This window comes from Drosophila miranda, chromosome 4 (genome assembly GCF_003369915.1).
Source record: "Drosophila miranda strain MSH22 chromosome 4, D.miranda_PacBio2.1, whole genome shotgun sequence".
Lineage (NCBI taxonomy): Eukaryota > Metazoa > Arthropoda > Insecta > Diptera > Drosophilidae > Drosophila > Drosophila miranda.
In genome coordinates this window covers 32321669-32345421 of record NC_046677.1, presented here as the reverse complement: position 1 = coordinate 32345421, position 23753 = coordinate 32321669, and the positions used below count along the sequence as shown (strand labels likewise).

Below are 23753 nucleotides of genomic sequence, written 5' to 3'. Positions count from 1 at the left end.
GCTTGAAAGCTTGTTTCCCGCCATTTGCTTTTTTTTGGATCAGGACGTGCCGATTGCTGCGATGGAGCAGCTTATAGGCCACACTCCGTTTTGTGTTCGAGTGTATCGCTGTACATACTTTGGAGTCGATGTTGTTCAAGCTCTTACTTTGAAAGCCATGGCCGCCAGTGCCTGTTGCTCTAATAGCAAAAACCCCTAGATAACACTATACGATTTGAAATTTTTAGCACCGAGCCCACCGTAAAAGGCCTAAAAGCATGCAACAGGTTATGGTGGATCGCATCTAGGATGGCAGCGTACATAACAAATTCTGGCCGGGGTCTCTGATAACCACTCTTAGATTGAGAAACTCAAATGGATTTTTCCCCAAATCTCTTTCAAACGAAAAAAAAAAAACTGTACTGATTCGTTGTATCGGAAAACTATCATTAGAGAAACGTTCATCAGTCACCATGTATAATAACAGCTGATCCAACAGCCCCAATAATATCTTGTTTATGTAAAATATGTATGCGTGTGTTGAACTTTGTACCAGAAATGGGTCTAGGAGCGTTTTGGTCGATGAAGTGAGAGCGCATGCATTCACCACCACCACCATCTCTTTAATGCTTAGCTCTCTCCCTGCCGCGCTGTAATACGATGGCGAGAGGGAGAGAGAGAGAGTCGAAAGTGAGAGCAAATATTGTGTACACCGTACAGTGCATTAAATAAAAATACACCCAGAAGAACATACACAGTGTACCACTGCTGTTTCCTAAGAAAATTGTCTTTGCCATCCATAAATCATACAAATGTTAACACCTAAAGAAAGAAAACATATGTGTGTACATACATACATATGTATGTATCCAAAATATTACAAACATATCTACTCATCACAACCAATGCACATATTACATTTGTTAAAGTAACGGTAGATTTAGTCTAATCTCGTAGCCTTGAAATATTCTGGTTCTCTCTGCGCTCTCAGACAGGCGAGAGCAAATTTGTTTGTGTATTCGGTGCTCTTCCAACGCTATCTGCGCGGTGCTCGAATGTGTATGCGTGTATATGCTGCTCATTGTCTGTTTTGGACCCACTTGTGTTGGGGCTTGCTTGGGTCTGTTTGTAGGAGACTTCATCCGCTGCCGCTGCCGCTGCCGCTGCCGCAGTGAGCGCCAGCTGCAAACGCGATAAAGAAAAACTGAGACAGACCGAGACCGAAAAGTGAATGTTGTCGCACAGACACAAGCCTTCCAAACCTCGAATTGATTGGGTGTCCTCAGCAGCAGTTCCCACAGCAACGGAATAAACCACAGCGCAAGTCCCGCAATTCACAAAAGCCTGCCCTGCACCACCAGAAAAAATTTAGTAAGATATATAACCGTAAAGTGGACAAAAAAAAGTGAAAAGTAAGTCTGATAAAAAAACCCACTCCTACTCAGTCTTCAGTTAGTGCAAGGAAAAATAAATTGCTGAGCGAAAAGTAATTACATAAAAACAAGCTGCGGAAAAGTAGGACTGAACGTTGGAGAGCACTGAGACCCTCATCTCGCGTCCACCACATATCAATCATCCTTGAACTGGTGCACTTACACAGTTCGACGTACACTCTTACTCTCTATCTCTCTCTATCTGAAGTGCAATACAGAAGTAAACGAATAATTTTCTCTACATTTTCTCAATCAAGCATCACCATGGCATTCCGCGTGGCCGGACTCTTCCTGAAAAAGGAGCTTGTTGCTCCCGCAACACAGCAGCTCCGTCTATTCCGCACATCAAAAACAGCGTGGTCCACGTTCCTGGTGAATTCCCCGAACACGGCCCTGGACAAGAGCATCCTGCAGCGATATCGTAATCTAGAGACGCCTGCCAATCGAGTGCAAGCCACCTACCTCTGGATTGACGGCACCGGCGAGAACATTCGCCTGAAGGACCGCGTCCTGGACAAAGTTCCAAGTTCCGTGGAGGACCTGCCCGACTGGCAGTACGATGGCAGCTCGACCTATCAGGCACATGGCGAGAATTCGGACACTACTCTCAAGCCGCGTGCCATCTACCGAGATCCCTTCAAGCCGGGCAGGAACGATGTCATTGTCCTGTGCGACACCTACAGCGCCGATGGCAAGCCCACACCCTCCAACAAACGCGCAGCCTTCCAGGCAGCCGTTGACAAGATTGGGGACCAGGAGCCTTGGTTTGGAATTGAACAGGAATATACGCTGCTTGATGTGGATGGTCGTCCTTTCGGTTGGCCCGACAACGGTTTTCCAGCACCCCAAGGACCCTACTACTGCGGCGTTGGTGCCGACCGTGTGTACGCTCGAGATCTCGTGGAAGCCCACACCGTGGCCTGCTTGTACGCAGGCATTGACTTTGCCGGCACCAACGCTGAGGTGATGCCCGCCCAGTGGGAGTATCAGGTGGGTCCCAGCAACGGCCTGAAGGCCAGCGATGATCTCTGGGTCTCGCGCTACATCCTGCAGCGTATTGCCGAAGAGTACGGCGTGGTTGTCACCTTTGACCCCAAGCCAATGGAGGGCCAGTGGAATGGGGCTGGCGCCCACACGAACTTCTCCACCAAGGCAATGCGCGCTGACGGCGGAATCAAGGCCATCGAGGCGGCCATCGAGAAGTTGAGCAAGCAGCATGAGCGCCACATCAAGGCGTACGACCCCAAGGAAGGCAAGGACAACGAACGGCGCCTGGTCGGCCGCCTGGAGACTTCCAGCATCGACAAATTCTCGTGGGGCGTGGCCAACCGTGCCGTCAGTGTGCGGGTTCCGCGCGGCGTTGCGACAGCTGGCAAGGGTTACTTCGAGGATCGTCGCCCAAGCTCCAACTGCGACCCGTACGCCGTGTGTGGCGCCCTGGTGCGCACTTGCCTGCTGAACGAGTAGAAGAGAGGGGGAGAGAGTGTGTAGGCTGTAGGCTGCTGGTGGGCGTAAAATTTTCTTGTACATAGCATATAATTGAACTTTGGAGCAGACCGGGGCCGAACCGTGTGGTTTGGCTGATAATTTGGCTAATTTTCGATTTTGAGTGGAGCAAATATAATTTTGCTTGTGTGAAAAAGACAAAAAGCAGAGAGCACGAGTAGCGTGTGGTTAGCATTTAAGAAGTGTAGGAGGGAAACAGAACAGAAACAAAAACTGAAAAAGTGAACCTGAGCGTGAACTAATGAAGAGAGCCCGAGATTTTGAAAATATTCTGCCATTAATATTTTTACAAATAATGTAAACTTTATCCTTGCTTTAAACTAATTAATAAATTAATTTTAAAATTACGTTTATGCAAAACGTTCATATGCACATCTGTACATATAAACGAAGAGAGAAACAATTGGTTTTGAACATCTCCATGATGTTCGGTCCAGTATTATTTGTAATTGCAAGTTCCATGCAAGTGTTTTGTGCAATCTTTTGAGTTGTTTATTTGTTGATTTGCCTGCCAGGAATTCCTCAATACCCCTGCGAAAATGAAAGTTCGATGAAATGAGTATCAGAAAATTAGACAAATATTATATTGATTAACCACTTGCATATCCTCACATACATGCATAAGTTATGCATAAATGAATATTGTTTGTAGTGTAGTGTTTGTTGTTGAGTAGAACCTGTTGAAAACAATTTTATTGAAAATATATACAATATCGTACACAAGACACTTCAGACTTGTCGATCTTCACTGTTTGCCAGCATTGCATTGTACAACATTCTATATGTATTTATGTATCTCTAGTACAAGCACATTGAAGAATCAAGAATTCCAATGCAATTCATATAAACATTTCAAGTAAAAAGCACAAAGTTGTAAACAAAATACCCATTACTAAATGTCTAATTTATTTTCATTCTATTCTGGCGAGCTCTCAAAAGCGACACGCTGTAATTGTTGTGAGAAGCAGTGGAGGAATACATATACATATGTATGTATAGAACGGCTGGTTTGCATAAGTAGCACGAGGGGAACGAACGTAAAACTAAAGCAATACCTTGTATGTATATATTTAAATGGAAAGTTTTCCCACCAATACCTTAAAATGAGTCGCATGGGCTGACACTGAAAGTTCTGAAGATCGAGTGCCTGCGTTTCGATATGAAATTATAAATACATACGAGAAAACATGCAGTAGTTTGCATGTATACTGCATCTAGTACATGCAGTATATTGGCGATGCATACACACAGCTGATAATGTGGACTTCGAGTGCATTTTGCTGATGACAGGGCACCTTAACGCATGACAATCAAATATTGATTGACCCTAGAGGGGTGGCCTTAATCGTTTCTAAAGGGTGCTTATTCACCCCGACTCTGCCTCCGCCCCACGTTACCATGTGGATTTCATGCCTTGCCTTGGACTGCCGCCACTTGTGGCCCTTGCATCACCTTTATACCAACCGTTCTGTGTGTTTTCGTACTCGTTGTTCACATTCACATATTGCAGTGCGCGTTTCGCCTTGTTTGTCGGGGCTGGCTCTGATGCCCTTGGTAAAACTCTGCCCGCGGATTACGGGACATGTAACTGTAATGGGACCGGGCCGCAAGCTCGCAAAAGATAAGGCGGTTTGTTCATCATAATACTGAATACACACACACACACACCATATTATCAGTTTGCCAGAGCCAGAGAAAGCACTGCAACTGAGTTGAGTGTGCTAGGTTCAGAGATTCCAATATATGAAAACCATATTGCCTAGCAGGGCAGATAACCCGTGCAATTTGGGGTCTATATACTCTATGAGGCCGGAAACATTCCTTTGGCCAAGCACTTAACCTCATAGACCCGTTTGCTGTTGCAGCGTTATGTGTGAGTGTGTGTGTGTGTAGATATAAGACTGTAGATTCCCATAAACAATCATAATCAAGACTAAGGCTTGTTATGAACGCAGAACTTGAGAGTTCCGCACCGAAATCCATAGCAAGATCGTTAATGAAGTTCATCTAAATTCATGGAACGAGTTTCGAGATGTCAACATCTTACAATGCAGTAGATATCTGTGGATATCCAGTTATGCTCAGCTGCCTAACCAATTCCTTCTGTATGCCCATTTGCATAATATCAAATGATAAGCTGAAAAGTGTTTTGGTGCTGAACAAAATAAAGGAACAGAAATGTATTTTCAATGTCCACAATCTTATCGTCGGCTTTTCTGTGATAAGGACTAAAGAAATACATTTGTACATCTTTATAAATATACATTTTCAAAAGTACATTGCATTTCTACATTGCAAATGTTTTAGTCGGCAATACATATTTCATTTTTAGGCCTACTGCTGAACGAGATTATTTGAGCAAAAGACATTGGCTGTGGGCGGTTTATTAAGCAATGAAACATAATTTGAACATTCAGTTCATTTGTACGGCGTTTAAAGTCCGAAACAGCTGATAAGATGCTCCTTCCGCCTGCACAAGTCTGACCAGCACTTGTTACTATCTGTTTTGGCGTGGTTGGTTATCAGTGGTCGCGTTATCAAATGGTTATAAATCATGGTGGAAATAAAAACATTGCCGCATTGGCAAGGGAATTACTTCTGAAATTTAATTGATGTAATCGATGTCCCTGTTCTGTATGCAGAGAAGACAACTGTTCTTTTATACACATACGCACATTTATACCTATATGTACATATGTACGTGTTCGAACAAATAAATATAAATTTAAAAAATTTTGGCGCACGGCCATGGTGCGTGATGTGTTACTGATCGACCTGCTCCTGAACAGCGGAGGCCAGAAATATGAGAACTTTAACCCCCATTAATTTTCAGTGTGTACTATATGTATGCATATGTGATCGACTCTCTAACGCCAGCATCGAATGGCAAAAAGCGAAGCCGAAACTGGGTCAAGAAACTTATATAGGCCCTTTTGGGTAGAGCAGGATGATGCGGAATAAAATACGAACTACTGATAACACCAGATCTACAGCTACAGTGTATAGCGTCGGCTACGTCACAGACAGAGTAATAAAAACAGTAAAAGCAGTAAAAACAATAAAATAAAGGAAAAATCAAAAGCAAAACACCCAAAACCTGTTTATGGAGGTGCAGGTGTTGCGATCGTTGCTGGGGGCTGCGTTGGGTTTATTGTTTCAATTGGTTTTGTACCAACTGCTCGTTGAGATTACCGTTTATAGGACTACTAATAGCCCCTCATATTTGATTACTCGATGAAAAATATATGGCAGTAGCGCAGTGTCACAGTTTGATTATGGAATCGCAGTGTGACTTGTCACTCGAGTGGAATGGCATATCCTGCGACTGATGTGCAAAAATAAATTTCTCACGTATCGTGTTTATGCAACACCTGGGAAGAGTGCCATTTTTTTAGGAATGGTTTGTTTCTCTAAGACGAGTCTTCGTCCTTATCTGCGGTGGATGTCGATATTGCGTGGTCTTCCGCTAAAGCAGACGGCCGCACGATTAGTTGCTTTGTATATAACTTTTTATCTGGCCTATTTATCTAATTTCACACTGCTCACGCCATTCGTAATATTTTGGTCGTGATGTGTGGGGCTATATTTAATCTGTAGCGCTCTATAGAACCTCACGTCATATAGTCTTCTGGAATGGCTAGCGAATCGAAAATTTTTAGGCTCTGCTCCCTGTCCCTGTCCGTTTCCTATTTTGTTTTCTTTTTCCCCGGTACAATTCAATACCCCTCTTGTCCTACGAAAAATTTAAAAATCTGAGAAAAGCGTTCTTCCCTGATTTATTTATTGCATTCGTGCTCGTCGTTACTTTCTCTGTCTGCGCAGCACACGCGAGTGGAAATCTTTGCGTCATCAGCACCACGCACGCGTCCGCCAAGTGATCTTGTTCTTCAGCTGATTGGCTTGGCGCATTGAACGAAACAAAGTTCACCGAGGCAATCACCAAAAGCAGAAGCGATGACGGGCACAGACACAGACCCGGGCATTGCGCTTTAATTTAATTTCGAATTATGTGTTTTGATTCGGATGTCCTATTTTGGATTAATTTTTGGATTTTTGGATAATTCATCTATGCTGTGCTTAAATACACTTTCTTCTGCGAAGAGCTTGATTGTTGTTTCTTTCCAGCTGATATGGCACTTGCGATAAGTGGACAATCTGTTTACTGGAGAGTTGTTTATGCAGCTTGCAGAATTCTTACATGATACCAAAGTTGACTGAACTGAACCATCACAAGCATCGCATCACAGTCATCGGCATTTCTTTGTTTCCTAGTCAGATAGATATAATTAACCTCATTTTAAACCTATCTACGTGCATATTAATAATTTTGGGGATACTTTGTTTCTTTGTTTCTGCGTACAGTTCATTATTACACATTCACTCATATATGTAAGTCCATGAGTTCATTCACTTATCAGTCCAGCTCCTCAATTTAGCCCTCCAGCACAGAAATTGTAGCAACTGCATCCCATTCCATTCCCTGTTGCTCCAGTTGCTCATTAGGCATCCCAAAATTATTTCGAAGACCTATAAGAGCACTCGCAGTAGTTTTCGCTCCATATTGGTTTGGTCGCTACGATTTCTGATAATTAGCTTGGAAGCACAATAGGACTCGTATGTAAAAGCGAATCAACCTTTTTAAAAGCTGTTGCTACAAAGCAGCAAGGATCCAAAGAAAAACTTTAAATCAAACCAACCTTCAAAATAGGCGAAAAGAGAAATTTCAGACCTTTATTTCAGTTTATTGCCGTTTTAAAAGCTTTTTCATGTGAACTTTTAATGAACAAATAATTTTACCCGATAAATGAAGATATTTTCTTTAGGATTAGGTAAATTTTTAAGGAGGTAGGCGACTGCTTTATTTTTAAATTTTTATTTTGTATTGATCATTTTTATTTTTTGTTAAACAACTATTGTTCATCACTTATTATTATAAAATTGAATCGGTTTGTTAATTTGGGGAAGCATATTTTTGGGGATGTAGCAGTATACAGAATGTACGTCCAAGTAATTTGTCACACAGTCAGCATGGCCTTTTGTGATTGACATCAATCTCCTTGATTAACTGGAGCGATGCATTTTCACAAGTTCCACAAGAGGTAATCGAGAGCAGGACAGGTGTTTTTGTTGAATGCTGATTTATTTTGCTGAGACAAGACGTTCTTCCTGCCGACTCATTCGTTGGCACCACAGGACTTTTTTATAACCTTGCCCGCCATAAAATAAGTAGACAACGGCCTTATCCGGCCGCGGGGCAGCTCCTCATATAGTCCTCCCTTTACCGTGAAGGAGTGCTTCGGCTGATAGAGCAAGCCCAGGAGCGGGTTCTTTGGATTGATACGCATGTTGTTCATGGCGTAGGTTCCCTTGGTGAGCGGACAGCTGAGTGAGTAGTTACTTTGTTTCAGCACGTTGTCCTTGACGGGCTTGAACAGCGGGACCGAGTTGAAAACATTTTGCAAGTCGCACAATCTGGTGGAGGCATTGTATATGGTGCGGGGCTTCTCCTTGCTGGAGCGCTGAACGATTAGGATTCGGGACACAGGCGAGGCGATCTCCTCGTTGATTGTGGTAAGGGAGCCAATCCCAGTTTGGTTCGAAAATGTCATGTTCACTACAAACCGGGGACGGTCGTCTGTCCAGTTTGCGTAGGTTAGAATCACGTTGTAACAGTTCTAGTGAGAGCGTTCTGATATGGTTAGACTTCTGCTGGTGAGGACACACGAATACAAACCTCCTTGCTCTCGATTTCTAGGTGGCCAGTCAACATCATCATTATCCAAGCGATGATGCACACAAGAGTGCTCCAAGCAAATCGCATGTTCTCTGAGCTTCCAACGATAAAACACAATGAGCCCAATGAGTATTCGACTACTGACAAACATGAGTTGTATCGAGTGCAAAATGTGACAATTAGCTACCCCATCAAATTCACATTATAATCAGTCATTTAGTCAATTTAGTCAATAATAACTACGAGGGAGCATCATTGATTAGTCTAGTACAATATATCGAGCTGCTGTGCTATGCTTAGAATTTGGTTCAGTCTGTGACATATGCGCTCCGAGCCCGTGTTCTTCAGAAGTTCGGCCAGCTGATGGTGTTCTTTTTGCTCGGTGGTCATATTCACATTCTCGGCTAGGATAAATCGCGTCATGAATATGGCATGGGGCACCTGGATGTAAGCAACACGTTTCACCTCCGCCCGAAATCTGTGGAGCAGCGGTACACAATACTAAACACAATCTCTTACGGCTTCATTCCCTTATCTTACGCTTCGTAGCTGTATCCTGATACCTCTGCCCCCACTCGATCCAGACAGCTTATAAATTCCTTGTAGTAGACCTCCAACATGTGTTCGAAGTGTAGCTCCAAGATAGGCATATCAACGCTTGATAACAGAAACGAGATTATGTCATGCACAACGGAATCGTATTGTGCTGTTTGAAAGTCGATTATTTTCAAGTGAGTGGGCGTGCCAGAGGGGCCTGAAAAAAGAACTACGTATATTAGATGCTTGTGTACTTTTAAAAAGAGGGGTTCCTGCCTGACTGACCGTATTGGAACATCAGATTGTTAATCCAGAAGTCCGAGTGGATTATACTAGTGAATTGTCCATCCGGCATGTTTGAGGGAGCTGCAAGGAAGTCGAAGAACTCGTCTGACAATTGCTTAACGCGGGATATCAACTCCTCGTTATTGTTGGTCGCTTTTCGTATGTCTTCTAGTGTCTCCGCTTTCATTATGGCCTTCGACTCTGGCGCCGCCGCATGCCAATCGAATTTGTCGAAGAAAGGTTTAATCTGCTCCTGGAATAAATGTGGCTTCAGTAGCCGCAATGCAAGAGGAAGCGCATGAAACTGGGCCATGTATGTAAGCGCCATCAATGTGTGAGATAGATCGTAGGGCTGCAGCCTCTGGCCTGGGACGTAGTGGCTGCTTCGCAAATTTTCCAATACCAATATGGCATGCTTGTCCACCAGCTGGCAGCTCGGATCAAGCGATGTCCGTGAGCCGTAGTATCGCGCGAATCCGTCAAAGTTGGCAGCCTGCGGGATTCCCGCCTCCTCCTGTAGTGTGGCTAAGGCAGGCGCCAGTATTTTATATACTGCATTTTCAGTGAGACAAGTCCTTTCCGGCTGAATGAATTGCCAGAATTTTGGATCTGTAGGTGGGACTTTGGCCACCAGATTCTCTTCATAAAGCTCTCCATCTGGGCGAAGCACCTGAGCGCGTATTGATAGCAGAACGCTGCCGTAATTGTCGCCCGGTTGCGTCAGACTGTTGGTTTGGTAGCTGCGAAGGCTTCCTCCGGAAAGGTGGGGCTCGATCACGTGGCCAAGATTGCAAATATCTGGTAAACTGTCCATGCTGCTTCACTACTTAATTGGTACTCTGGTTATGTACGACAGCAAGATCGGAGCGAGCTTCTATCTCAAGGGGTCTTTGCCTTAACTGATTAGATTTCTGATAACAGAAAGGTGTGAGAAAGGTGTCGTCGCCTCGTGATTTAGCAAAATGTTTATTTGGTATTGTTATGACTTCGATATGCATAATTATATCTGTAGTGACTTAGTAGAATAAATTAAACTTTTTCCCCAACCGCAAGATCTCGCCAAACTTAGCTACAATGTCCTTAGCTCCAGTGTTCTTAGTCAACACCGTCAGGTCCACGTCTTTGTAGTCTGTTGGCAGCTTGCTGCTGTCAGCCAAAATAACTTTCATCATAAAAATGGCATGGGGAAGCTGTAAGTGTGCTTGTTTATGAACTTCATCGAGGAATCTGAGAATGGAAATGCGAATGCAAATTTGAGTTTTGATGTTAAGTAAAATATACCATATCACGATGTTTTGAATCTACAGAGTAAGTAGTTTATCTGGACTTGTCTGTTGGGAAAATACTTACGTCTCGTATCTATAGCTGTTAGTATCCACACCGACTGCACGCAAAGATTTAATAAAAGCATTGTAATAAATTTTTAGCAGATTGTAGAAATTCTCATCCAAAACCTTTGTATCCACACTGGAGAATAGTAAAAATATTATATCGTGGACCAAAGACCCATATTGTGCAATTTGGAAGTCGACAATTTTTAGCTTGACCGGAACGCCGTCATCGTCTGGAAGGGATTTGGCTATAAAATTAATCCTTTCAAAACAATTTTCGCACCTTACCATATTTCACCATTAAATTGTTGATCCACAAATCTCCGTGCACGAGCGTAGTGAAAGGACCATCCTCCACGTCTTTGCCAGCTTGAAACGCATCGAATTTGTCTAGCAACTCTTTGACACGTTTGACATCACTTTCATCACCATTGGTCGCAGATTTGATGTCAGTTAGGATATCATTGTTCATCAAATCTTTCTCTTCGGCTGATATATTAAGGTTCATGTCGAATTTTTTAAAGTAGGGCCGCACATACTCTTCATATATCTGTGGGGTTTTTAGCCGCAAGGCAATTGGAAGGGCGTGATACTGGGCCAAGTAATGGAGAATTAGCACAGTGTGCGCCAGATCATAGGGCTTGTGACGGTTCCCAGGCTTATAGTCGCGAATTGTTAAATTTTCCTGAACAAGTACGGCGTCCCGGTCCACCTTGGTGGCTCTGTCGTTCAGAGAGATGCGGGATCCATAGTAGCGGGGAAAGCCATCGAAGAGTTCGGCGGGCAAGACACCAGCTTTAAGCTGGAGCTTTTCCAGCTCAGGTGCTAAATACTTATAGACAGCATTTTCTGTGATGCAGGTTCTTTCGGGCTGAAAGATTTGCCAGTAAATTTCGTTGGTGACAGGTGGAAGCTTGGCTATCAGCGGCAACTCCCGTACTTCAATATCAGTATCCTTGATTTGTGCCTGAATAGCCAACATCACGCTGCCGTAGTTATCCCCAGGCTTGGTCAAGTAACAGCTAGAATATGACTCCAACGTGGTTCCCTCTGGCAAATAAGGCTGGATCACTTTGTGTAGATCCGTAATTTTCGGAACTTCTCCCATGTCGGATCGGCTTGTGCTGCTCCGTTCTCAGTCAATGACGATTGAAAAATGGGAATGACTGAGCGAAGTCAACGTGCTTTCTACTCTCGGTTCTTTATGTGTAGTTCCTATAGCATTATTTAGCTTAAATGCATGTGTGGTAGTCAAATTATTTGTTAACTAAACGAGCGGCGGTCGGCTCTGGGCGAAAAATTGGCTCAAGTGGAGCAGATAACATTTATAGAATGATACCTGGTTCTCGCAGGGTATACGTGACAGCCATAAGGAAATGTTTTCCACCGCTCTAACTATCAAGAACCTTTTTGCACCGGCTTAGGGACCTTCATAATTTCGTCACATATGTACGGGGTATTTCGTAGGTGTCAACATTTTAAATGATTTTTTTATTTCTGGTGCTCTGTTTGTTTCGGCGAGCAGGTCACCCTTCAGTCCCCCTGACTAAATAGAACGCTTCATTCATATCACTCGAGGTGCTGATGGGAGATGAATTGTGTAAAGCTAGTACTACAAGAGGCTGCTCAATCAATAGCGGCAACTATGGCATCAGCAACAATCAGTAACATCAACATGTGGATGCCTAATTAAAATGTCTTTGTTATCACAGATGCTTATGCATTGTGTTCAATATCTATGTGTCATTCATTCCATGCATTCAATATAAGAGGACATTGAATTTATATCGATATATAATGTCTTTTGTTGAAATTTTTTGTATATTTCAAGGGATGATACTGTTTTTAGGGACTCTCGAACAATTGTGATGTTTTTTTTTTTGATCTGGCAGCACGAAAACTTCATCTTAGACCAAAAATATCAGAAAAACAATGTAGGGAGGACAAAAAGAAAAACAAATCGAACAGAATTTATTCTTAACAAAGGCGTATGATTGAGTTTACTGCCTAATGTGTAAATTTTGAGACCTGTATGATAATAATTAGAATTTTTCAAAATAAAATGCCGATAACTTTCACTTATCGCACAAAAACACTTGTATTTTTTCTGTGTTTAACCCTGTGTATCGATAGTTGATTCAAATGTCACGGGTTATAATCTTATGAGGTGAAACAACAGAAAAATAAAATAAATTTCATCCAAAAAAGTGTTTCTGGTGATTCTAAATTTTCGTATCTTATTCAAATTTTGGCCAGTTCAAGAAAAGTAGCACATATCAATTGGCATTTAAGTTGTAATCTAAATTCATCGCATTGATGTATAGCGCGCATATCGATATATACATCACTAATAAATACAACAATACACAATACAAAATCGTGAAAAACAAAAATTAGAAAAAAACAATGGACCTGCAAGTAATAATGCAACAAATGATGCAAGACTTAAACGGATATGGCTATAGAAATGCAATGCAAGCGGGTCAGCAGCCCTACGACCAATATCCGCAAAATAGTGTATTCGACCAGGCCCCGGGTCCAGAAGAACAGGACGACGAAGATGACGAGGACGATGATGAACAACGCACCTTGTTCTGTGGAAATCTAGACCAACGCGTTACAGAGGAAATCCTGTACGAAGTTTTCGTGCAAGCAGGTCCTATTGAGGGTGTACGCATTCCCTCGGACAACACTGGACGGCAGCGCAACTTTGGGTTTGTGATATATCAGCGAATATCTGCGGTTCCGTTTGCATTGGAGCTGTACCAGGGCTTGGAATTGTTTCAAAAAAAGGTTACAATCAAGCAGCAAGGGGCAGACAAGGTCAAGCCGCCATCATTTGGACAAAATCGTTTACACAACCCGTTCATGTACGAGTTGCCCGGTCATTTACCTAATGATTTTGGAGCACCACGCCACGGTCGTCACAGCTTACACGGTGCCAGACCATATGATCGAAGTTCTGGCGCGAACAACAAGTACAATAATGGGGACCTGCGTCGCCGCTCCGACAGCTCAGTTATGGATCGCAATCGGCCGAGGGCACATCCGTATCCTCAGCACTACCATCAGCATGATAGACGTTCGGATCAACGCAACAATAACAAGCGAAGATTACTTTGAGCCTATGCCTCCAATAAAATCAGAATCAGTTTAATGTAACAATTTTTTTTTATTAGTCTTTAAGTATCGCTTACAAACATCTAGATATAAACTTTTGTATGTATCGTAAAGCAGAGGTCTAAATCATAACATCACACTAATGCCCTTCATCAATGAATTTGCATTCCATTTGAAAGTTCCTTTGTATAAATGAGGAGAATAGAGTTAAACTGTTCAGATGACAGATGTTTACTATTGCGTATGCATGAGCTAACGTGTTATACTTCTTAGCGTCTTCTCCACATTCCTATACGTGCGCGATGGTATAACTTCCAGCAAGAGTCGTTGGTAACTGCTGTGCTCGGACAGGGCGCGGAACAAGGACTTGGCATAGCTGCGAGTTTCCAAGCTTCCTTCAAGCAGAAGATTGGCGCCGACCACAAAGAACTTATCGCGGCTCTCGCGGCCCATAGCATATATGCGATCACTGCCTAGTCGCTCGACTAGTCGGAATAGTAGCTTGGACGTTGAAGTACGTACCAAAGCGTTCTGATGCTGTGCACCCTTGGTTGCAAGAATATTTAATACCTTTACTGGCTGAGCGTGATCCACCATCGACTCCAGAGCGTGAGTTGCGTCCGCACGTATGAAGCGATTTGTGTCTGCGGTTCGATGCAATAGTGCACAGACCAGATCATCACATTCCTGTTCCAGATACTTGGACTTTAAGCTGAACAATTCAGCGGCGGCCTGACAGGATGCACGCGCCACCTGAGAGCGTAAATTCCGTACAGAGCGGGTGAGTTGTATGCAGGTCATGTGCATGTGGCTGTCCAGAAAGTCGGCATGGCAGCGAATCAGACGAACCGTGCTCTTTAAGCCGACTATGTTCATCTCCCAGTTGCTGGAGTCTAGCTGGTCAAAGGTCTTATGTAGGGCCTCGCGAGGCTTCTCGAAGCGCGACATGTTTTGGGGGAATAGCTCCGCCTGTGAAATCTTGATGGCCTGCTTCACAGGCGAGACGCGCCGTTGCCCGCGCAAAAAATATGACGTCTTTGACTTTTGCTTAAGCGGCGTGTGTTGAGTCTTCCCTCTGACAGTGATGTTCCCCATTTGCGAGCCTGACTGCGAAGTATTGTCAGTAGTACTTGTACTGGTATTATCCAAAGAGCCTTGCTTCGAGGCAGGGCGTACTCCGTAGAGTGACTCTAGGGAAATGCTGCGAGGCTGCATAACCAAGTTATCATGTAAAGGTCCCGATTTTGAGGTAAAGGAACCGCCTGTACGATTCGCAGATGTTGTCATTTCGTTTGCTGCCAACGGTTCCTCTAGTTGCTTTAAAGGCGAAGACTCAGTGGGTGTCGCCTCCAGTTCATGCTGCACTTCTTCGACCACCACGAAACTGTTGCTGCCCTCAATGTCTTCTTCAATGGGCAGCGACTTTGTTGATTGGGCCCTTGATAGTTGCGGTGACACGTCTTCCAGCTGAGTTTTGATACTTTCTGTTTTACTGTGGAGACTGTTGACACTCTCGTTACGTTTCAGTGTGTCTTCAGGGGGCAGGTGTTCCGTTTCCTCTTCTATGTCTGTAAATATATTGAAGATGAGCATTAAAATTGTACGTCTATTAACAAGTTGTTAAAGTGAAAACATTGTTATATATCGTATCATGTGTCGGTAATGTTAGTGACATTGTGAGGATAAAAAACCGCAAAATTCTAATTTATTTAAAAGAAAACGTAATGAAAAAAATAAGTGTGTGAAACAAGAGTGCTGTTTTAATGGGTAGTCCTACTTGATACAATGTCATCCACTACGAGCTCTCCAAAGGACTCGACCGCGTTGCGCTCCAGACTCAAGACCTCCATTTTTTTATCAACGCTTTCGCCACTCCGAGCCGGACTTGTTGGTCGTCTGTCCATCTCACAGTGGCTGTTACTTGATTTGGCCGAGGCTGTTGACTTCTGTGAGTAGCTTGTGGACTTCACAGAGAGCGGGGACCCGTCCGTAGTTCCTTTGTCCGTCTGCGATCCTAAGGTCGATGACCGAACTGTTTCCGGATCTGCTCCAATGCGAACGCTTGCACTGGAAGAGGTAAGAATAGAGCTTAAAATGGGAAATAGCTTACTGAATAACTTACAACTCTTCAGACGGGAGCACAGCATACACATTGTCTTTTTCACCATCTACCGGTGTCTGAAACACTTCCCAGGTCGACTTATCATCGACATGTTCACTATCTGTATCAATTTGCATCGATTTTCTGAACTCTTGACATTTGCTATCCACTGGCGCCGTGTTGGTGCAGCAGGTGCCGGAAAGCTGATTGTTGCGATTGTAAGATATAGCCTCGCACAGTGTTGAATGCGCGTCAATTGCCTTTTGGCAAATATACGCCCAGCCAGAGCGGAGAAGAGTGCGTGTCCGACGTAGTAGATTGGACGCCTGTCCGCCACAGGAAAATGCATTCTGCATTTTAAGGAATACTATACTACACTACTACACTCAACTATTCACTTGAAAAACCCGTATTCGGTGTAAAACAAATTAAATACCAGCGCGAAGACAATTAACGCAAAGACAGTGAACTACTTCAAGCAACACCACTGTGCAGACTGTTTGCAATGCTCGTCAGAAGTAGTTTTGACCATTTGGACAATGGGCTGCCCCCACAACTATTCACGTACTTCTGTATTTCCATACTTGGAATCCACAACAAAGCCAGAGTTGCAAATGGAAAACAGGACATTGCGTTTTCCAAGAATTCACACGAATACACACACACTACACGTCCACTTAACTTAAGGGCCCCCCACCCCCACACAATAGCCAGAAGGAAAAGCCACGGAAAAGGTCGCAGAATGGTCTAGCGACGAACTTCCAGACGAACTAGCCATGTTTCTGACCAGGCGGTCGCCGTATCCACAGTTATACACTCCATTCTGGTTTGCAGACGAGCGCCAACTTAGTCATATTCGGGTCTCTTCGTTTCGCTATGGGCTAGCCGCTGGCTGCCTCTACCCGAAGTCTGTCATGTGAGGGATGTAGGTACGTAGGATGTAGGTAAGTATGTATCTGAAGAGGTGACATTTTCACCAATATTCCGAAATAGGTCGGAAATATGCATATGTACATATACTATACACATGAATACATCTTGAGGAAGTTTTAGACAAAGTTTCTAGACGTAAGTTCATGAATTTTACTACTCCTTGCTCTGGAATTTTTCTTTCGAAGTCATAGCCCAACAAAGGAAAATTGATTTTCTTGGGAAGGCAGAAGATGCGTCCAGTGGGAGCCGAATCGCCAGTGGTCAATTGAAGGTTTGTCGCAGGCGACGTTGTTCGGTTCTCCACATTCCCTTGCCATAGCCCTAAATATCACCAACGCGAGCTCCACTGCGCATTTAAATTATTTAGGTTAAATAACGTGACACCTTTAAGACTAAGGGTCTTTGCTTTGACTCAGGTGCGTGCACCGAGAGCCGGGTGAGGCGCGACCGGTAAATTCGTCTATAAAAACTGCGGCTAATGGTTAACCCGCATGGGGCTCGAGACTATATCAGAGTTGGGCATTCAAATATGTAGGTTAACATTCGTCAACAAACATGGGTATGGGTAAATTGTGGGGGTTGTGGTTTTGGCTTTGTACAGCTGACCAGAAGTGTGTGGGGTTTGATGCCGGTCCGGTGAATTGAGATATGGAGGCAACACTTACTCTGGTTTTGCGGCGCCGGCGCACTCTCTTCCCAACGTATGTGGTGATTGTAGGTTATCAATGGAAAAGCTGCGCTGCTGTTTCCTGCGTATTTCGTTAGTTTTGAGTATTTCTCCATCTATAGAGTATATGACATAAATATGAAAAAAGTTAAAAGAGTGCTTTGATGTTTTCCTTGCCTTGTGCTTGGCCGGTGTTTCGTGTCCTACTGCTTTGCTGCGAAAGCGTGAAGGCGTGCTGGTGCTGCAGCTTCTTGCGCAGCATCTGGCTCTGGTGCGATTTAGTAGGATTCGTATAGCTGACTTTTGGGTATGCTTGACCATCCAATGTGTAGGACGTGGTAGACCTCTGCATGCTGCGCATAAAATTGTTCACAAAATCCGTATGTTGGTTCATGGCGGGAAATCTTTAAGGAATGTGCATTCAATCTTGAAAGTACTCTCTTTGCAAGCTATTGATACACTACCTTGAGCTGGGTCCTGAAAGATGACTCCCAGTGCGGGATGTTAGCTGTATAAAGCTGCCAGTGCTCCCACTGCTGCACGTGGTTGCCGTGCTGTCAGTGCTTCGGCCATCCATCGAAGTATCTGAGCACGTTTTGCCCACCATGCGACGGTCCATAAGGTTTCCTTCATTGGGAGAGACGACCAGATATTACTTGAAAGATCTATACATACAATATCCAAATCTTACCATGCATTGTCCTAGCTCCAAAACTTAATCTCTGAGAAAAGTCCTACGAGCAAAAGAACAATATAATTTTTATTATTTTGAGATTTTTTAATCGGAAAAACTAACACTTGAACTCACATTGGGGCTAGTAGCTATGTCCAGGGTTTCTGGAGGAGAGTGGAAGGAATGTCGATGCAGGCTCTCATTGACGTGAGTAAAGCTGAAATTAAAAGCCTCTACCAGTATAATGTACGGGGTGTTATTAAGTTTTCCACTGCTAACCTGTGGAGTGTCTCTGTCCTGTCTTTTGCTTCTGTGCTTTCCTGGACGACCCGCTGTCTGCTCGCAGCACGCATGCGTCGCCTTTTGATGGCATTTGGTGAGGCTGAGCCGTCGCCTTGGTTTATCCAGTCAATATCTGCACCGCGCCTGTTGCCGGGCTTTTCAGTTTGGTTGAAAATAAACAAGACGGAACTGTCCGGCGTTATAATGGGCAACTGCAGGCGGGACAGACGCATTCTCGTAGCATCGAGCATGAGGGGACCGAGCTCCACGCCTGCTGCCATTTCGGATACAATCGCCAGAACCTGCTGGACAGATGATATGTCAGCCAAGACGGCAAGTACCTCCAGTGCCGCCTGGCGCACGCGTCGCTTGCGATTTAACGAGGAGTATATTGTCTGCGCCGTCAGCAGGTTGATGTCGAAGCATGTGCCAGGAAAGGTCATCAAAGCGAAAATAGACATTTGGAGGGCATGATCGCGGAACTGTGGTCGGATCGATGAAAAAACGCGCATCGTTAGTTTCGTGGAAACGTAGAACGTGTTATGAACTTACCTTTGAGCTCTTGGCATGCATGAACTCCGGTGCAGTAAGCTTGGCAACAATGGTGCCCGCTGGCAGGCGCTGCATTAGTGCCTTGCAGACTCGATTCGCCCCAGCTGTGCCTTGGCGACACAGCCCTGTTAGAATCTGAAGGGTGCGCTCCTCCAAGTTGTCCAGCGGAAGGCGTGTGATCAGGTTTACCAGCAATTCACGTTTGAGTTCAGCTATGTCAAAGTGTCGCTCCGAGGAGAGTAATGTTCGCAGCAAGCTGTCCAAGTACGGCTGCACCTGAGCTAAATTGCCCGAAGAGCTTAGGGCGAGCTCTAGATGGGAGAATCCCTGCAAGCGATGTCGCCAGTCCTGTTCAAAAAGAAAACGATGTTTATAGGCACGCTGTTCATTTGTATGGGGCAAGTGTTTTATTGCCTATTTACACTATTTTCGCAAATTATATATATTCATGCAATACAAATATTTCCCGAAAGTGTCCATTGGCCATTAGAGAGTGGAAATACGAGCCAACTTTAGATAGTTGACTTCCAAACCCGTGCCATTTTTGGGGTCCCCGTGCTCCTAGGCGACTTTTCTTACCTGTTTGTATTTAGTACGCGCTATAATTTCGGTTAATGTTTTTTATATTTTTGTGCTTGAACTGACCCACTTCCTGGCACGCTCGGTTTCGGCCCGCGCCCGCTGTCGCTAGAGTCTTCATCCGAAAGCATTTCGTAATGTTGGTCTTACTATTTTATCGTCGCATATGCAAGCTGGGTGTGAGTGATTGTTCCTGTTCTTGTTTTTGTTCCGGCAAGCTGCTATGAATATCGCGTGCACTTAAATGATTGACCGGCCAGCTACGCTACTGCCGGAGGACTCTTTGGCACTATGCAGTTACAGCTCTAAGCCAATCCAATACCCATTCCGCATAGCATGAACTGTTAACGGAATCCCCAAGCTTTTTTGCAGCACTCAAAAAGTTCAGATTGATAAGGGGGACATCACAGGCAGAAAGTATGTATGTATGTACAATGTACATAGTGTTTCCAACTTTAAACTGCTGACGCATATTGACGTCTCCATTTTTACAATACTTTAAGTGGTTTTTCCTATGAGAATCGTTTTATGTTGTGAAGAATTTATGTGAGGATACAAAGTTGCAAGTAATAATTTAAAATTTCTAGTTTTTGGATATGGTCTTACTCAAAAACTTCGTATATGTATATAAAGTCCGTACCACTCCACGCTCCCCAAAGTGCTTACGAAATTCTTCAAACAAATAATTTTGCTTTGAAATGTATATGTCAAAAATTAATAGGTCATTGATACAGCGGCTGGGTCCGACACCAGCCACGGTCCGCATTGTTTTCCATCGTCATCGATACAAGTAGGTGAGCAGGGGCAGAAACAGCGCTTATCGCTGAAATTTTCATTAGTAAGCAAGGGGTCGCAGTGGCCGGCAATGCGAGTATAATAGCAGTAGTAATAGCGACTACACGTTGGAGGTGGAGTGATGCGTGTCTCGTACGTAGTAAAGCCAGGCATCTGCCATTATGAAGGCAGAATTATGAACGCATATGAAATTGTATATATCCTAGTGACCCAGTTAGAAAAAAAAGAGCAGGGCGGCACAGTCCGTACAAGCCAAAGGCTGCGTTGTGGTAGCGTGTGGTATAATTTCATTCCTTCATTTTTCGTATTACAATGTAGACAGTATGGGAGGGACTTTGTGAGAGGAGTGCAGGAGCAATTACTCTGAGCATGCTAAATTTCGGACAATAACTCGACTGCAATTATGGTGATGTGTTGGCAGCGGCAGCCAATTTTCTGGAGCAGAACTGACCGGTAGATTAATCGACACAGTTTCGGAACTTACCCCAGATCGGAGGTCCATCAGAGTTTTGTAGTTGACAATGTCCAGGTCCTCCCACGATTTCGGTGTGACTGGTGACTCCGCCGACATTATGGAGGTGGTTCGTGCTCTTAAGGATTGAGTCGGGGATGGAGATGGCGATACCGCAACGGACTCCGTCATGTCCTCGATGCGGCGCAGAGATCGCGGTGAGGGATCCCGTTGAAGATTGTGAAGCACTTCGATCTGTTTGTGCGGAACTTTGGGACTAATATTGTTGCTTCCAGCTGGACTCGTGCTGCGACTACGGGAAAGAGGTGATTGCGGCGGCGGAGTCAATTTCGATTCTTCCGTCTGATGTTTGGGAGAGCTATACGAGCTTGGACTTGTCGTTGACTGATCGGCTTGCACGTTGCTCTGTGGACGGACAGACTGAGAGCTAAATGGGAGAGGCAGGGGTTTGGTATTATCATAAGGTATTTCCACGACCAGTGCCGATGTCTTGCTATCGCCGAGTGCACTTGGAATGCTAACGACAGGTTCACCCTCTATCGGAAATTTCCGAGGAGACCCCGAGGAGTCATCTAGCGTTATTATAGCGGGGCCGTGAATGGGCTGACCTGTTCGTTTATAATTGTTTGAGGAAATAGCCGCGTCGCTGTCGGGAGTACGCATTTTCACTATCTCTCCACCAAAGGTCACTCGCTTTAGCCCACGAGAGGGCGTGCTAGGCTCGGACTTGGTTTCAGATCCGGCAGTAGGATGCTCGTCCAATTCAGAGTCGCTGATAACTTGGACTATTCCTGCCCCTTCTCTCAGATCCTGATGGGACCTCGCACTACCCATCAGTGCTCGGCAAACAAGCTCTGTTGGTTCAATATCTTTGGAGTATACTCGAGCTGGACTGTCGTACTCTTCTGTCTCGGTATCCGCCTCCAGCAAGCGCATGGTCACAGTGTCGTCATTGATTTTAATTTCCGTCTCCATAATGACCTTTCCTTTATCAGAACAGCTTGGTTGCTGCAGCTGTAGCGAAGAGTCCAACGGATGGATAGAGCTGCTACTGCTCCTCCAGCTCTGTTCCCGCGGCAGAGCTCGCCACGCTCCCGTTTTGACTTCTCCTGCGCGATTTGGCTTTTCACAAACTCCATATACCTGACACAGCTGATAATACTTGGACAGGGCGGTGTGGCCGCACACCGCGTTCATAATAGCTTCAAATTCATGGACTCCTAAAATCTCTCTCATTTTGGACAAAACCTTCAGCGTAATCTCCTGCTGAGCCAGTTGGTCCAAGTGTTCCACCACACGCTGCAAAGCTTGCTGCACTATGAAGTGCCGTTGGGGGGTGTGCAAAATCGATTGAAGTATTGCGGGGAGTGAAAGCAGGACTCCGCAGCTAAGTCGGCCGTGGTCAGACTCCATGGGAGTTAAGCCAGTGTCGAGAATCTTTAGTACGACCGATTCTGGAATAGCTGTTTCAGCAAGATAGACTCGTAGGCAGTCGAGGGCCCCCTTACGAACGGTGGGCGCCTGGTGACCCAGGTTCTCAACCAGCAGGCCGATCAGCTGGTGTTCCTCCATGTGATTGTCGGCCCTGTCTTGCATCACCACAAGGACGTCGACGAGAACTCGCAGAGCGTGTTGGCGCACCTGCCACTCTGGATCCTGTAAGCGTTCGTGGAACTCTGCATACATGGCGGTGGGGCAAATGGTTTCCGGCAGGCGGCGAGTGCGAAGAATATGCTCCCACAGTGGTGTCAGTTGCACTGCACCTATCGGAGCCTCTGTTCGTCGTTGCATTTTCGTTAGTGGGAGGAGCCCAGCCCCCACGCTGGCTGACTGGTTGTTATTCTTGTCCTTGACTTCGCTTCCCGTTGTACCACTCACGTATGTGACACTCTCGCTGGCCTCGCTGTTGTAGTCATTCATCGGAGTGCGAGTGCTATTGGCCGCTGACGTTGCCGTGGTCGCTATAGGGAGCGGCACACTGTTAGTGCCATCTTTGCGTTCCAAAATACGTCGAAAGAACATATTGAGCCTCCCGTTTCGGACTCACTTTTCGCAATGCAATTATCTGACTAGCTGCCGTCGGCCTATTCACTTGCTTTTAATTTTGAATTGTCACGCACGCTTGCATCCGGTCCGAATTGTCCTATGACTGGTTGTGCCACCTTCTTTTCATTTTCTGTTCGTATCTATCTTTGAGGCACAACAGGAACTTTCAACTCGCTAGCAACGACTGAGAATATTACTGTTTGCTGACTTCTTTTGTAGCCAACGCTAGAATTTGGACATTGTGAGCCTACCTAAAAAGCATTGAGAACGATCCACTGCGCATGACGGCGCTGCTCTCCGCCTCGAGCTACCGCTCTGCTGCAACTTCCTAAGCAACAGATAGTTTGCTACCACCATTTTACCCTTAAATACGTCCAAAAAATGTTGTCAACAGAATATTATCACGATCTTGGTGAATTTCTTCTGTTTTTCGACAGCTCGCAACCCTATGGGGTTTTATAGAAAAATGCAGCCTAACTTACAAAATGACCGTAAACCCGTAAAAGTATAACGGTCGCAAAGGGTTAATTTAATATACATTAGTTAATATATATTTTCAACATTAACATATGTAGTTAGTAAGTCGCACAAGATGGATCGAAAAAAGTTGTAGTAGACGGGCAAGTTGGTCAAGTTTTCTCCAATACTGGAAGACCCAAAACAAAGCTCACGAAAAAAACCAAAATATGAACAAAATCTTTTTTCATGTTAGACATTTTACACTATGG

At 44.6% G+C, this 23753-nt stretch overlaps 6 protein-coding genes and 1 long non-coding RNA gene across 10 annotated transcripts; 2 read left to right on the top strand and 5 right to left on the bottom strand.

The window, feature by feature from the left end:
• Positions 1 to 1211: 1211 nt before the first annotated feature.
• On the top strand, positions 1212 to 3643 carry LOC108161847 (glutamine synthetase 1, mitochondrial). The gene is made up of 2 exons (XM_017296212.2): positions 1212 to 1391; positions 1670 to 3643. The coding sequence occupies exon 2, from the start codon at positions 1677 to 1679 to the stop codon at positions 2877 to 2879; it is 1203 nt and encodes a 400-aa protein (XP_017151701.1). The 5' UTR covers positions 1212 to 1391; positions 1670 to 1676; the 3' UTR covers positions 2880 to 3643.
• Positions 3055 to 4544, bottom strand: LOC108161851. The gene is made up of 2 exons (XR_001775515.2): positions 4098 to 4544; positions 3055 to 4041 (listed from the first exon to the last, which is right to left on the bottom strand). It is a non-coding gene; the product is annotated as an uncharacterized LOC108161851 (long non-coding RNA).
• Positions 4545 to 7807: 3263 nt separating this feature from the next.
• On the bottom strand, positions 7808 to 8759 carry LOC108161850. The gene is made up of 2 exons (XM_017296218.2): positions 8653 to 8759; positions 7808 to 8593 (listed from the first exon to the last, which is right to left on the bottom strand). The coding sequence occupies exons 1-2, from the start codon at positions 8737 to 8739 to the stop codon at positions 8093 to 8095; spliced, it is 588 nt and encodes a 195-aa protein (XP_017151707.1). The 5' UTR covers positions 8740 to 8759; the 3' UTR covers positions 7808 to 8092.
• A 136-nt stretch (positions 8760 to 8895) lies between these two features.
• On the bottom strand, positions 8896 to 10332 carry LOC108161846. The gene is made up of 3 exons (XM_017296211.2): positions 9475 to 10332; positions 9193 to 9406; positions 8896 to 9130 (listed from the first exon to the last, which is right to left on the bottom strand). The coding sequence occupies exons 1-3, from the start codon at positions 10286 to 10288 to the stop codon at positions 8917 to 8919; spliced, it is 1242 nt and encodes a 413-aa protein (XP_017151700.1). The 5' UTR covers positions 10289 to 10332; the 3' UTR covers positions 8896 to 8916.
• An 88-nt stretch (positions 10333 to 10420) lies between these two features.
• Positions 10421 to 11996, bottom strand: LOC108161844. The gene is made up of 3 exons (XM_017296210.2): positions 11094 to 11996; positions 10825 to 11038; positions 10421 to 10701 (listed from the first exon to the last, which is right to left on the bottom strand). Exons 1-3 carry the CDS (start codon positions 11911 to 11913, stop codon positions 10491 to 10493), a joined length of 1245 nt encoding a protein of 414 aa, XP_017151699.1. The 5' UTR covers positions 11914 to 11996; the 3' UTR covers positions 10421 to 10490.
• Positions 11997 to 12998: 1002 nt separating this feature from the next.
• Positions 12999 to 14081, top strand: LOC108161849 (RNA-binding protein 7). Its single transcript, XM_017296217.2, has one exon. It carries the CDS (start codon positions 13212 to 13214, stop codon positions 13926 to 13928), a length of 717 nt encoding a protein of 238 aa, XP_017151706.1. The 5' UTR covers positions 12999 to 13211; the 3' UTR covers positions 13929 to 14081.
• Positions 14082 to 14160: 79 nt separating this feature from the next.
• Positions 14161 to 23541, bottom strand: LOC108161840 (TOG array regulator of axonemal microtubules protein 1). 4 transcript variants are annotated; one of them, XM_017296203.2, is made up of 10 exons: positions 20992 to 23399; positions 19134 to 19481; positions 18579 to 19063; positions 18435 to 18516; positions 18318 to 18360; positions 18091 to 18253; positions 17804 to 18030; positions 17625 to 17742; positions 15703 to 15992; positions 14161 to 15493 (listed from the first exon to the last, which is right to left on the bottom strand). In XM_017296203.2, exons 1-10 carry the CDS (start codon positions 22999 to 23001, stop codon positions 14178 to 14180), a joined length of 5082 nt encoding a protein of 1693 aa, XP_017151692.1. In that variant the 5' UTR covers positions 23002 to 23399; the 3' UTR covers positions 14161 to 14177. The 4 variants fall into 4 exon arrangements, with proteins under 4 accessions (XP_017151692.1, XP_033249770.1, XP_033249768.1 ...); XM_033393877.1 differs by lacking the exon at positions 14161 to 15493 and adding an exon at positions 16048 to 16376 and having other exon boundaries at positions 15900 to 15992; positions 20992 to 23541; XM_033393878.1 differs by lacking the exon at positions 14161 to 15493 and adding an exon at positions 16051 to 16376 and having other exon boundaries at positions 15901 to 15992; positions 20992 to 23541.
• Between the last annotated feature and the right edge of the window lie 212 nt (positions 23542 to 23753).

What these genes read in the sequence shown, in the direction of transcription:
- LOC108161846 (XM_017296211.2), bottom strand. Translation starts at nt 10,288, where the DNA reads ATGGACAGTTTACCAGATATTTGCAATCTTGGCCACGTGATCGAGCCC. An exon ending in CAATCTGATGTTCCAATACG is followed by an intron (nt 9,407 to 9,474) that starts GTCAGTCAGGCA and finishes TTCTTTTTTCAG; the next exon opens with GCCCCTCTGGCACGCCCACT. An exon ending in TCAGGATACAGCTACGAAGC is followed by an intron (nt 9,131 to 9,192) that starts GTAAGATAAGGG and finishes GCTGCTCCACAG; the next exon opens with ATTTCGGGCGGAGGTGAAAC.
- LOC108161849 (XM_017296217.2), top strand. Translation starts at nt 13,212, where the DNA reads ATGGACCTGCAAGTAATAATGCAACAAATGATGCAAGACTTAAACGGA.
- LOC108161850 (XM_017296218.2), bottom strand. Translation starts at nt 8,739, where the DNA reads ATGCGATTTGCTTGGAGCACTCTTGTGTGCATCATCGCTTGGATAATG. An exon ending in TAGAAATCGAGAGCAAGGAG is followed by an intron (nt 8,594 to 8,652) that starts GTTTGTATTCGT and finishes CGCTCTCACTAG; the next exon opens with AACTGTTACAACGTGATTCT.
- LOC108161840 (XM_017296203.2), bottom strand. Translation starts at nt 23,001, where the DNA reads ATGTTCTTTCGACGTATTTTGGAACGCAAAGATGGCACTAACAGTGTG. An exon ending in TGATGGACCTCCGATCTGGG is followed by an intron (nt 19,482 to 20,991) that starts GTAAGTTCCGAA and finishes CTTTTTGAACAG; the next exon opens with GACTGGCGACATCGCTTGCA. An exon ending in CTTTCAGGACCCAGCTCAAG is followed by an intron (nt 18,031 to 18,090) that starts GTAGTGTATCAA and finishes CATTCCTTAAAG; the next exon opens with ATTTCCCGCCATGAACCAAC.
- LOC108161844 (XM_017296210.2), bottom strand. Translation starts at nt 11,913, where the DNA reads ATGGGAGAAGTTCCGAAAATTACGGATCTACACAAAGTGATCCAGCCT. An exon ending in CAATTTAATGGTGAAATATG is followed by an intron (nt 11,039 to 11,093) that starts GTAAGGTGCGAA and finishes AATCCCTTCCAG; the next exon opens with ACGATGACGGCGTTCCGGTC. An exon ending in AACAGCTATAGATACGAGAC is followed by an intron (nt 10,702 to 10,824) that starts GTAAGTATTTTC and finishes TTCCATTCTCAG; the next exon opens with ATTCCTCGATGAAGTTCATA.
- LOC108161847 (XM_017296212.2), top strand. Translation starts at nt 1,677, where the DNA reads ATGGCATTCCGCGTGGCCGGACTCTTCCTGAAAAAGGAGCTTGTTGCT.